This window comes from Gavia stellata, chromosome 4 (assembly GCF_030936135.1).
Source record: "Gavia stellata isolate bGavSte3 chromosome 4, bGavSte3.hap2, whole genome shotgun sequence".
NCBI lineage: Eukaryota > Metazoa > Chordata > Aves > Gaviiformes > Gaviidae > Gavia > Gavia stellata.
This window is the reverse complement of record NC_082597.1, coordinates 45,269,079-45,282,151: the sequence shown is the minus strand read 5'-3', so window position 1 is coordinate 45,282,151 and position 13,073 is coordinate 45,269,079. Positions and strand designations below refer to the sequence as shown.

Below are 13,073 nucleotides of genomic sequence, written 5' to 3'. Positions count from 1 at the left end.
TTTGAATTTGCTACTTTAATTTCACATCCTCTTATTCCTGTGTTATGAGACAGAAAATGCGAGCTCCTAATCTACTTTACAGTCATTATTTCTAAACAGTTTTTATGCAGTCTCATATTTCTTTCTAAAGCAAGTGCATTAATATCTGGTATCAGATGAACAAGCTAAAATCTCTAGATTCTTTTGATATAAAACAGCAGAACATGCGCAATTGACCAAAATTCAAGAAAGCCAAGTAGGCTATGGGACACAAACCGCAAGTTATTACGTGTATGTTAATCTAATCTGCTGAGTTGCTGCCCCATTTCATGCAAAACTGTGAGTTGTTAATCATTTGGAAATCAGACCTAACCAGTTCATAATAATTAAGTCAATTAAAGGATGAAGTGTGATTCCAAATACGGGAAGAGTTAATGGCTTAGTGTTATGGAGTTACCTCATGAAGATGAGAACAGATTCCAAAAGCTGAACAGAATATGCTCAGGTACATCAGGGTTGTAGAATTTGGATGTTACTTGCTTTTCAAATACAACAGGCACCAATACGATCAGACAGCCTGCTTAGCAGCACTGTATGTTATCAAAAGCAGGTTCTTTAGATACTCTAGCAGTATGTGGTTGAACAGGGCTTTTATCCTACAGTATTACAAATTAAACATCTTTTTTACTGTTAAGCATGAGTCATGTTTAAGACAGGTGACGTTTTATGTCAAAGGCAAACAAATTTCAAGATTTGACTCCAATAGCCAACAAGGAATTTGAGGCATGCATATTAGAACCTTTGGAAACCTCACATATAATTTTGTGCAAAGGCTAGATATGGTATGATCATCAGTTCTTAACAGAAATATATTTAACTTATGTCATTTCAGAAGAAGGCAAGTCTGCTTATAATTCAATTTACTCATGTAAATCAAGTACTCCCTTGTATACTGGAAGCTTGCATTGTCTACCAACTCTGTACCTTATCAGTAATAGTCTTTTTTAACAGGATTTTTAAAAAGAGACATTGACCTTTATCAGCTTTTTAATAGAAGCTCTCAGGGATGAGATGTACCATGGTGGAAAGCTCTTTCAGGACTGCATTCCTGGACATGTGTTTTGGAGTCTCTGCAGTAAATAAGGATACATCTTAGCCCAGGTAGCAAAAAGACATCTCATTTCAAAGATTCTGCACCACGTAACAGAGAAAAAAGCATAGTAGATCCAATAAATGAACTACAAGTAAGACTGATTTCAAACTGAAACAGACAGAATTGGCTTGACCTTGGATGGAAAAGTCCATCCAAGTAACACCCAAAAGCAAGGATTTTCCTAGAATGGAAATTTTATTCACCTGTTGGACTCCATTTCTTAACAACTGCACCTACTAGATATAAAATGCTGCACTAGAGGGTTTAGTAAAGAGAAGTCATATACCAGGGAATGACATAGCCCAAAGCTGAATAAATTATGAAACAACTAAATCAGCAGATAATTGGAGAAGCTCATTAATTATGCACTGAATAGCAATGTTGAAATACCTCTTTGCATCTGGGGCAACTGGTATCAGCAAGGAGACTCTTACCTGGAATTCTCATTTGACCAGAAAATGTGACAACTTACAGAGCAGGTTGTCCATTAAATAAATACTCTAAAGATGGACTAAGTCATTTTAGTCATTGCCTAAAAAATGCCGAGGAACAGCAATTAAATTTTCTAGCATCTGAATCACTTTCTTGTCAATCAACACCATAGAAGAATAGTGCATTAAGGTCTCAAATGACCTTATCGCCTGTTTCAAGGAGGGGTAAGGATTGATGATAGCACTTGAAACAAATGGAAGAAAGTACTGATGAACTTGTAATGAATACCTCAGGAATAAACACAGCTTACTAATAAATAAAACTTTCCTGAGCAATTAAGAATGTGGAGGTCTCATGAAGCTACATGGCTTTGCATCTTCCCCTTCTCTTTGGACAAGTATGATAAAAGATGTCTTATGACTGAATACTGCCTATACAGTCTGACAGTCCTCGTTCGATGCTAAGCAAATTATTCAAGATTAGATGTGGTCCAAAACCACATATTTTTCATTTTTAGAATGTTTGCCATAAGATACAGAAACTTCGTCTGTAGAAGTACTAAGCACTCACAAATGCAAATCAGCGTGAGAGGAATTTCATTAATATAATGCTAGTAATGTATTTTAACCATATAATGCTAAGAACTCTGAAATAGTGGTAGTTCAGTGGCTCAGATTAGATATTCAAAACTAATAGCAGACTTTGACCTTAATCTTTCTGTGCCTCAGGTTCCCATCTGCAAAATACAGATAATACCACTCTCTCATCTCACAGGGGATTTGTGAGGATGAACTCAGTCTTGATTTTGAAGCATGCTGATAATATAGTGATAAGCACCTTAAAAATAGTATGAGATAGCAAATAGCTCAGTCTTTGGAGCATAGAACCATAAGCAGTAACTAAGTCATGGGGAGATAAACAAAACATTGACTAGCTACTGATTAAACGAACACTAAAGATCCTGTGCACTCAGTGAAATGAGAGGTCATGTGGGAAAACAGTACAGGAGCATGTAATCCAAGACTGTAATACAGGGTATAAGTACACTGGAGTAAAATTAAGGTTGAGCGAGCAATCCTAACTCAGTAAGAGCTCTTAGCCTTAGAGTCGTAAGGTTTTTAACAGCTTTCATCTCCTCCAAACTATACAAATTTACAAGCAAATACATGTACACCTAAATTGTCAGGAATACATTTAAGTTCTGCTATACAGAGGTGGGCAAAGCCCAGACACTTTGCTATTCTTAGTTCATCCAGCCTGTTTCTGTAAGAAACTGCTTCCAGTGTATCCTTAGTTCACCTTTTCAGAGAGTACTGCTTTCCCAAGGCTGCCTCAGGGTCCTGCTGACGGATTGCTCTAATTGCAGTTGGTGAAGTAAAGAAGGCAGCTACTTCATGCTCTGCTAACACACGGAAATAGGCACCAGCATCTGGCGTTCCCACAGGCTTCCCCTATGGAGAGAATAATTTAAAATGTCACAGGATAAAAATACTTCATAATTCCTTGACAGTTCAAGGCTTGAACAAGTAACAGTAGCGGTAGCACAGCAACAGAAGTAATTTCAAGTAAGACTTTAAAGAAGGCTTTGTTAAAAATAATAACTCTGTGAGTGTATTCACTTGCAGAAAAAAATTCACAAGCTTTGGGCACAATCTCTCACATGAACACAGCACATCCTAGCTGCTACTTAGAAAAATAGGACAAATGGACATGTGAATGAAAAGACAGGCACGAAGAGCTGTTCTTACACTGGCAGCAGAGGGAATCATGTCTACATCTAACTTGATTGCAAACCAGACTGTAAAACACCCAGAGTCCCACTGAACTAGGATTCTCTGGACACAGAGGCACTGCTGCTATATCCCCCATGCACAGGCCTATGGAACATAATGCCAGCTTTTCTTACCTAGTAATTTCCTCCCAGTTCTGGAAAAATTCCCACTTAGCTGCTTACAACTGGCCTCTTGGCACCTTTGTGCTAGTAGCCCACATGAAGACTGGAGAGAAGCCAAAGACCCATTTTCTGTTTTAGTGTGCTACCAGATTCTGGTCTGGTTTGTGATTGTGGTTTTTTTTTTTTTTTTTTTTAAACTAAACACTGTCTTGGGCTAGGAGGCATAATGAGGAGAATTATAAACAGAAGTAATCAGATCTGACACATTGTCCAATGATAAGTAATAATAACAAAAAATAATCAAAAATACTTTTCTGTGGTGCTGCAAATATGAAAAGCAGTCGGCACAGGATCATATAATCACAATCTTACTGTATGTAATCACTGCAGTGCATGAACTGCTCCATACATATTCTTAAATTATGAAAAGATGATGTTGATGTAGGATAAGCTTTAGCTCTACAGGTATTGCAATAACTTTTTCACTAGAAACACCACATTTGGAAGATGAGCTTTGACAGAGCACACAAGTTAGGAGAGACATACACTTTTCATACTGCAAACACAGCTTTGTCAATGCTTTACACAAGAAGCCACAAACACAGAGAAAGTTTTGCTACTGAAATGTCACCAACTTCACAGCAGCTCACCAGTCACAAGACAAATTCATATCTTCACCATCCTCATGTAAATGCAAATTTGGAATAAACAGATTAATAGGTCCAGTGGAAAAAAACAGCATATGAAACTCTAATTAATACTTTTCATTTTACCAAGATGCAAAAGGAATATAGGTATCTGAATACGTTGAAGAATTTACTAAACGCACTATTTTTATTCTGATAATGAGGCACTAGTAACACAGTAAATGTCTTTATGAAAACACACACTAATCAAGTTAGTTGCCCCCTCCCAACATAAAAAGCAGCTCGCTGGCTGTGATGCAGGCTCACAGGAATGCATTCCTTTCCCTCTCTCCCACCTGCGCTCCCCACTGTAGTCTTCCCCATGTTTGCTCCGCACCCAGCTGTGCCTGAACACTGGCAAGAGCACCAATGAACCATCTAGCAGATTTAAAGAACACAGGACGCCCGAGTTCAGATACGTACCATTGGCTTTGCAGCCCTACAGTGAGATACTGCTGGTGAGAGCAGTGCTGCAGCAGAGGATCACCGTAAAAGGAAAACAAAAACAAGACAAAACAGAATGCGCAATTGAAAAGCCTTTTTTTTTTAAAGGATGGAGAGGTGGTGAGAAGCAAATGGATAGAAAATGAAAAACAGAAACAGTCCCCAGCCAAAGTAGCAGGGAGGAGTATCACCAATGCCAAAACCCCTCTTTTTGCTAATAGCCCATCCTAAATTACCAAAAAGAAATGCAAAAGAATGCTATTTGATTGATGAAAAAGTGGTTTATGTCCTTTTTTCTGTCGTATAATGCACAGTTCCCAAAGAAAAATCTTTCACCAGACTGTCTTTAAGTATCCTCCTTGCACACTTCTTCATCGCAACTTTCATGTATTCATCCAAGTGTTCATCAATATTTGCTCATGAACCTATTTATTCAAGCTCATGTCATCTCCCTATAATGTTAACTACACCTGTAGGTCTGCTACCATCTGGTTAGGAGTTCAAGCCCACATCACTAACTAACACTTAAACAAATGGTCTCAGACTGAAAAAGTCTGTATTTCCATAAATTCATTAATTTCTCATTAATTAATTATGTTAAATGAACTAGCACCATTTGTAATCATCTTGGATGGCAACAAACCTAACTGGAGCAATCTGAAATTGGTTAGTCTGCCAGTAATAAGGCAGGCTGTTATTTTTAACCAAAGGGAAATGTCCAGAGCCTATAAAAGGGCTGTGTCTGGCCCTGAGCACACCCACACCCTCCTGGAGGCTCAGCTGCTGATGCTCAAGGCCAGGTTTGCAATGGTGCAGCTGTGTAACCTTGGATCAGACCACTGGGAAAACAGCAGAATTGTGAGAAAAGCTGAAAGGAGCCTCCACTTGCTCGGGAGGTGATTTACATTCAGGCCCTCACTCTTGGTCCCTCCTCGTGCTACGTCGCAGCCATGCCTGTGCCTTGCACCTCCAGCAGCCTTGAGCCTGAGCGTTAGACCATCTTCAACACAAGCAGCTATATCTTCAAGAGTGCATGGGTAGGCATGCAGGGCTCTGACAGGTTGATATTTATATGTCACAGGTAAACTATGACAGCTTTGGTTTGGAGAAGTACCATTCTCAGTTGTAGGAGAAAAACAAATAAAACACCACAAACAGCGCAAGGGAAGAAATAGAAAGTTCCCCTGACAGTCAATAGGAAATAATACCCAAAGAATAAAGCAACACCTAAAATATTCATTTAGGAAAAAAAAAATCTGGCCCAGCTGTAAAATGTTCTTACTGATTCTGCAGAAAAACTTCCCTGGTGCCTTGGCAGCTGTTCATAGTTTAGCAAATGCATAAACAAAAACTGACATAAGCAAAACAAATCTGAGACAGTGCAAACTAATTTCAGAGCCCAAAAAACTACAAAAAAATTGCCAAAGAGTTCTCATTCATTATACACAAATTTTAAGAAGGGCTGCAAGATGCCATAAAAGGCTTATTACCACATGCAATTTTGATTTTTAAAAAGTTAGCAATATAAACAATAAAGGACAGGGCAATTGAATTCAAAATATGCTGACAGATTACTGAGTCAACTGGGGACTATGAGCAAATGAGATGCTTCCTCTGGATTTCTGCAGGGATCAGTTCAAGACCTGTTGCTATTCAGTATTTGCATCAATACTGGAGATTAAAATTTATTTTAAAAGTTACTGGCAATAATATCTGTGGTTGGCAGGAACTGAGAGCATGGTAAACAAGAACAAGGCAGTCAGAGTGATCTGCCTCACCAAATTTAAAAAAGAAAAATAGAAACAGACACTTCTTGTATCAGCTAGAAGGATTCAAGTAGAAAAGACTTTCTTTTAATAACCTACCAAGAGACTCTGAGACAGACAGACAGATAGGAACATCTTTCTGGAAGTACCTAGATTTAGCATACAATTTATCAGATGTCTACCAGCTGAGCAGACATCCTCAGGCAGAATGCCTTGATGGGTAATACATGATTATGAAAGAAGATTCATAGTCAGGCAGCAAGAATGATCAAGGAGATAGAAATGTTCTCCTATGGAGAAAGTCAAAACCCACTAGGATGGATTACCTGAGGAAAAAGACATATAAGAGGAGCTATAACAAAATAATCAACAATGAATCAATAACAGCTCAGCAATGCCCTTTCTGTCTGTCTCCTAATAACAAGGGGCTATTCAATTAAAGAGAAATTCAAAATTATGAGGAGGAAATTCTCTCTGCATAGCAAGTATTATACATGGAACTCATTGCTACTAAAACCTGCTGACATCAAAGCACACACAAAATCCTGACACATCAGGATTCAAAAGGAAATGTTCATAAAGGCATTCATCCTTCTGCTGCTGGCCCTGTTGCCAAACCTCCGCTAAGGACTTGCGATGATACATCCTACTGAATTCACTCCACAAATACAGTCGGTATGGATGATGGCAGAAAGATGACAAAACTGGTGAACTTCAGAGACAGTGCTTGCTTTATAAGCTGATGATAATGGCTTACAAGAACTGTAGAAAGACTGGATGCCTCCGAGAACTGTGCCAAATGAGAGTAATTTTAAACCTGTTACTGTCATGTAGCCTGTGGATTTGTTGCAACAGCAGGGTCTGGAAGGACCCCAGTGAGCACTGTGAGGAAGGCTCCATGTGTCTTGCTACAGCTCTGTGCGGGACAATAGCTCCTTCTCTGTCCTGGACCACTCAAACGAAGTCCTTAATGCACGGCTCCCTGGCAAGTGTGGGCGTTCTCTTCCTAACCCTAGCTCCAATTCAAAGTCCCAAGCGTTGCAGTAACTACAATGCTGCCTTTTTCCTGACATCACAGGTAGTAGCTAGACTTTCTCTTCATGCTGCCCTGTTGCTTACAGCTTGCATCCCATTAGCAAGAACAACCCAGAGTGGGCTGTGAGACTTCAAGTAGCTTATTTATAGCTGAACTTTGTCATGCCTTGGAGAAAAACAACCCAGGAGAGAGTAAAGAAAAATGTTTTCACATTCCTGACAATGGTGTTACAGCAAGTAAAAATTGAAAGCACTTAGTTTCTATAGCAATTGTTAAAATGACAAGTTGTCAACTACTACATAATTTAAAAATAAACAAATTACTTTAAGAAGTGAGGGTATGAAGTCACACCAGTTTATATTCAATAGTGGTTGTCCCTAGGCAAAGGGATGAGGTGTTCTTTCCCTGTACCTAATCAGCATACTGATACTCCCTAATCCAAAACCCATCATTAGGCTATCATTTAGGAAAAGCTTTGACTACGAATGTATGAATAGTCATGATTAAGAACGTCTTCTGGGTAGATGAAAAATTCCTCCTTGTAAACATTATTTTTCTGAAGACTCGACTGGTGGCTCCTCAGAGAAAGAAAAATGGGAAATGTACTATTACTGTTTGATAGTGTTCTTACCAAGAGCAAAAATAACAAAGTAGACTTGTAGGTCAACCAGATACTAACTCCAATTATTCTTTAATATTCACTGTTAAAGAAATAGGTTTTTTACTCTTTTTACAAAACCAACACATTTTAAATTCCGAGGTGTCTTTATAATGACAGTAACCATCTTGAACCCCATGCATTCACAGAGATAAAACTTTACTGTAAAACAACTATCTAACAGAGACTGCTGAAGGAACTCATCACTTTCCTCCCCATTCCTTCTTGTCTTACTCTGCACCTGCTAGAATGAAAACCTCTTCATTGAAGTATTTCTTTTAGTGATTCTCTTCTGCCAAATTCATGCAGCAATTTTAATGTGGCTCAGTGTATCAGTGGTCAAAAATAGCTACTATAAAACTATCAAAGTCTTTTCCTTATCTCCAAGAAACTGCCATTTTTCTCACACTGCTTTCCTCTTCTCCTTAACTAGTGTGGTGGTGATGAGTTAATCCCTTTGGAATGAGGAATCTAATTAACATCTATTAGGTGTTTAAACATTAAATAGACTATAGTAATTTAATACTCAAGGTAATATGATATTTGATTCTATAAATGTGCATTTATGCTACCGGGTGAAGTTTTTGCTCCTTGTTATTCATAATATCAGAGAAGTTAACCACAGTGGTCCCCAGCCTTAAAATTCTATTAATTTAGTGGGAAATCATTGGGTTTTTTCAAGACAAACTAGCAACTGGAACTCTTTTGTAATAGAATTAAACTTGAAAAGGAATAAAAACTGTTTCTTTCTATTTTTTTTTTTACTATTTTATTTCTATTTTTCTAGTGAAAGTCATTTATAACTGGAGTTCTCTGTTTAATTATTTGTAGAGATCCTGAAAGGCACTAAAGCTCAAAAAATTGCCTATCAGAACTATATTTAGCATCTGGGGGTGAAATAAAGATGGAGATGGGATTTGAAAAATATCCAACATTAGGTAAATTATGCAAGTTATAAGATCAGGCTAGGAAAGAGCTCAATTTCTTTCTTCTCCAAATTTCAGCTGAACTCACACATTTAGCGTTGATACACTACAAATAGGTATGTTATGTGTTCACTGCCTCCAAAATTTCTTGATTAAAAGCCAAGGAACTTAAAAGAAGACCTTATTATTCATAAAGTGGCATTCCTCAGGGATCGGCATTGGGACCGACACTGTTTAACATCTTTGTTGGCGACATGAACAGTGGGATTGAGTGCACTCTCAGCAAGTTTGCCAACGACACCAAGCTGTGTGGTGCAGTTGACATGCTGGAGGGAAAGGATGCTATCCAGAGGGACCTTGACAGGCTTGAGGGGGGCCCGTGCGAACCTCATGAAGTTCAGTAACACCAAGTGCAGGGTCCTGCACGTGGGTCGGGGCAATCCCAAGCACAAATACAGGCTGGGCAGAGAATGGGTTGAGAGCAGCCCTGACGAGAAGGACTTGGGGGGTGTTGGTTGACGAGAAAAAACCTCAACATGAGCCAGCAGTGAACGCTTGCAGCCCAGAAAGCCAACCGTATCCTGGGATGCATCAAAAGAAGCGTGACCAGCAGGTCAAGGGAGGTGATTCTCCCCCTCTACTCCACTCTCATGAGACCCCACCTGAAGTACTGTGTCCAGCTCTGGGGGCCCCAACATAAGAAGGACATGGATCTGTTGGAGCGAGTCCAGAGGAGGGACACAAAGATGGTCAGCAGGCTGGAGCACCTCTCCTATGAGGACAGGCTGAGAGAGTTGGGGTTGTTCAGCCTGGAGGAGAGAAGGCTCCGGGGAGACCTTACAGCAGCCTTCCAGTACCTGAAAGGGGCCTACAAGAAAGCTGGAGAGGGACTTTTTACAAGGGCACGTAGTGACAGGACAAGGGGTAATGGCTTTAAGCTGCAAGAGGGTAGATTTAGATTAGATATTAGGAAGAAATTCTTCAGCGTGAGGGTGGTGAGGCACTGGAACAGGTTGCCCAGAGAAGCTGTGGATGCCCCAGCCCTGGAAGTGTTCAAGTCCAGGTTGGACGGGGCTTTGAGCAACCTGGTCTAGTGGAAGGTGTCCCTGCCCATGGCAGGGAGGCTGGAACTAGATGCTCTTTAAGGTCCCTTCCAACCTAAACCATTCTATGATTCTATGAAAGCAGGACCCTAAATTAAAAAAAAAAAAAAAAAAAAGAAAAAAATCAAAGCAATACTTTTTGACTAGTAGATAGAACAGTTGAATAAATCAGCTGAAAACTGTAGATGATTAAATGCACTTAGAAATCTAAGAAACAGTCATGCATATGAGGGTGAAAAACAGATTACTATCTATACAGGTGTACTTACATAGCATGTAGGCTTACCTTTATGAACACCCATCTGCATGTGGGAATGCACATGTACGACACACACTGACACTGCAAGGACGAGCCCTTAGCAGCATATGCTGAGATTTCCCACACTCCTACACATACAAATAAGAATTTGGTCTACGAAGTCTTAGGCAAAACAGTTGACAGTTTACTATTTCATGTACTGCAAAACCACCAGTGATCCTAACTAGAGGATATTATATACTGCACAGTTAGTGTTCCACATAACAATTGACCTGAAAAGGCGCAGCCCTGTGCCATGCTTGTCTATCTTTTAACTTCACCCAGATGATCTATTCTATGTGAGTAAATCCAAGTGAAGTAAAAAAGCAAAGATTTCTAGTTTGTGTGGAGACCATATACCAGCAAATTAACCTCACATACTGAGCCATACTAACACAAAAAATGTCATCAACTATAAGATCAGCAAAGAATAGATATTCTTTTCCTAGAGTATATTTCTGCTTCGTATGTCTTGAACATACTTATTAACTCTGATTGCCCACAGAAATAATTTAAGTTGCTGGGAAAGTAGATTCAAGATTGAAGGACAGCGTGTTAGTACTTAATTAAATATAGCTTACAGTGGTGTCCACACACCCTTTTAAGCCTTCATTTCCAGACAACAGAACAAGGTCAAAACAAGTAACAGGATTTTTCATGTAAGGATACTGAATTTCCAAAGATTTCACAAGGTCTTTATATACTATAAAGATGTAACAGCAAAGATTGTTACCACCTGACAGGAGAGGGACAAATGTAGTCTTGTGGGATTTAAGTGCAGCACACAGACTGTTCTTCCTCACGCTTTCACCTCAGGAAAAGGTAGGTGAAAAATGCACACTGAATACCTCAGTATGCAAAGCCATGCATATTTCAGTTACTTTTTCAGAGCCAAAGCTTGTTTCTCTTGTTCACAGTGGTCTCTTCTGCTACCACAATAATGCAGAAAAGAGTGTCCAGACTGTTTCTGTTCTTCACAGGAAAAATTATCTTTTTATATGCAATAGAAAGAACATTGCAGTGATCTTTTTCTTTCATAAGTAGTTAATTGAGAGCCTACATGACTTATCTCAAATATTAAAATCAATCCCCAAATTATTTAGTGAACCTTTAGGAGTTCTCAGAGATGTATCCATGCTTGCCCTACGTAAACGAACAACACAGAGGAAGAATGTGACAAGCACAACCTCTGGGATGAGCAAAAGGTATAGGACAGCTGTACAGTATGTACACATGTACTATAAAATATTGCAAATCCACCTCTGCATCTGGAGTTATTTGCTCAAGTATTTTTTATTTGTTCAAGTACACAAGTATATAGTGTTAGTTCTTCTGGACATTTTTATCCATCTATACAAATCTATGTATTTGAACATATGAACTGCAGTAAATTTACTGTATTCCCCTTTCCACATAAAGATATATTTAGTTACTAAGGAATCCTTTCTGCAAAAAAGTCTGCCTCATGATTTTAACGTATTCTCTCACTTACCCGTTCTTCTTGAATTCTGCCTTTTTTCTTTTCCTAGGATTTTGCCCTACTGCCTTTAAACAAATGCCTTACTCCTTTTTTTTAAACTACTTGATTACTTTTAATTTGCAATGTCCTAGAAATAACCTCGCTTCCTAATGTCCTTCAGAACTTGTATGTGCACTAAGAACCAGCCGTCACTCCTGCAATCAGCAAGTTGACACTTATCATTGACTCAAAAGCTTTCAGAAGTTCCACAGTGAGCTGGTTTGTAAATTCAGAGGAAGCAAGCGGATACCACCAGATTAGCACATCAGAGGTTCTCCAAAAAAGAGCTAAGTATAAGTAATACTCAAACAAATGGCTGTTGCACTGTAGATATTCTCTGCATCATGTATTTCAATAACACATTCATTGCAAGCTTTCATGCTGAACAATGAAGAGTAAGCAAGTCAGTAAACTTTATCTGGACAGAAGGTACATTGAGATTCAAATTAAGAATGACCATTTGTTTAAGTTTTCTCCAGCTGCCGCAATCATTGGCTGGGAGCATTAAGGCATGTGAGCTTCTCTGTCTTAGCCATTTAGGGAAAAAAAACCCTTGTGCTTGTTGTTATCACTTTGTGTACTTCAATATTTAATAAAAAACACTTGTTTTGCAAACCTGCTTTTCTGAGACATTATTGAAAAATCAATGCAATGCCTAGAACCTAAAAAACAAAGTTATTTGCCTCAGATCCTACAGATCACAAAATTATGTGGAAGAAAAACATCCTGACAAAAGCTCATTTTATATTTCATAGAACAAATGAACACACTACTCACAGTCTTTCCATGAACAGAAGAAACTTTTAAAAGTTAACCACGAAGTTAAAAGTTAACCACAAAGACAAGAACACATTCCAAAACACATTTTTAAGACCTCAAGACTTGATCTGCTTTTCAACATTGCATTTTGTTTCTTACTTTACATTTTTGTTACAAAAATGATAAACAACAGGATTTTGTACAAAGCAACATACACAGATGTCACCTAGGCACAATCTGCTGTTCTGTGAGAGATTATCAATCTTCTTCCTACTACATGTATTGGTAAAAATAAACTTAGGACCGTGTGAAATAATAACATGAAACATGAATGTGAGCATATCTCATGTCACAGACTTTGTTTACATAGCAAGTAGTGATGTGAATTACAGCAGATTAGTAGATCAAACCATTTAATGC

At 38.7% G+C, this 13,073-nt stretch overlaps 1 protein-coding gene across 1 annotated transcript in view; it reads right to left on the bottom strand.

The window, feature by feature from the left end:
- The window catches only part of ACSS3 (acyl-CoA synthetase short chain family member 3), a 90,426-nt gene that overhangs the window by 43,520 nt on the left and 33,833 nt on the right, over positions 1–13,073 (bottom strand). Inside the window, exon 8 of the mRNA XM_059816622.1 lies at positions 2,864–3,015. Coding sequence (XP_059672605.1) covers positions 2,864–3,015 — 152 coding nt within the window. The remainder of the gene's footprint in view (positions 1–2,863; positions 3,016–13,073) is intronic.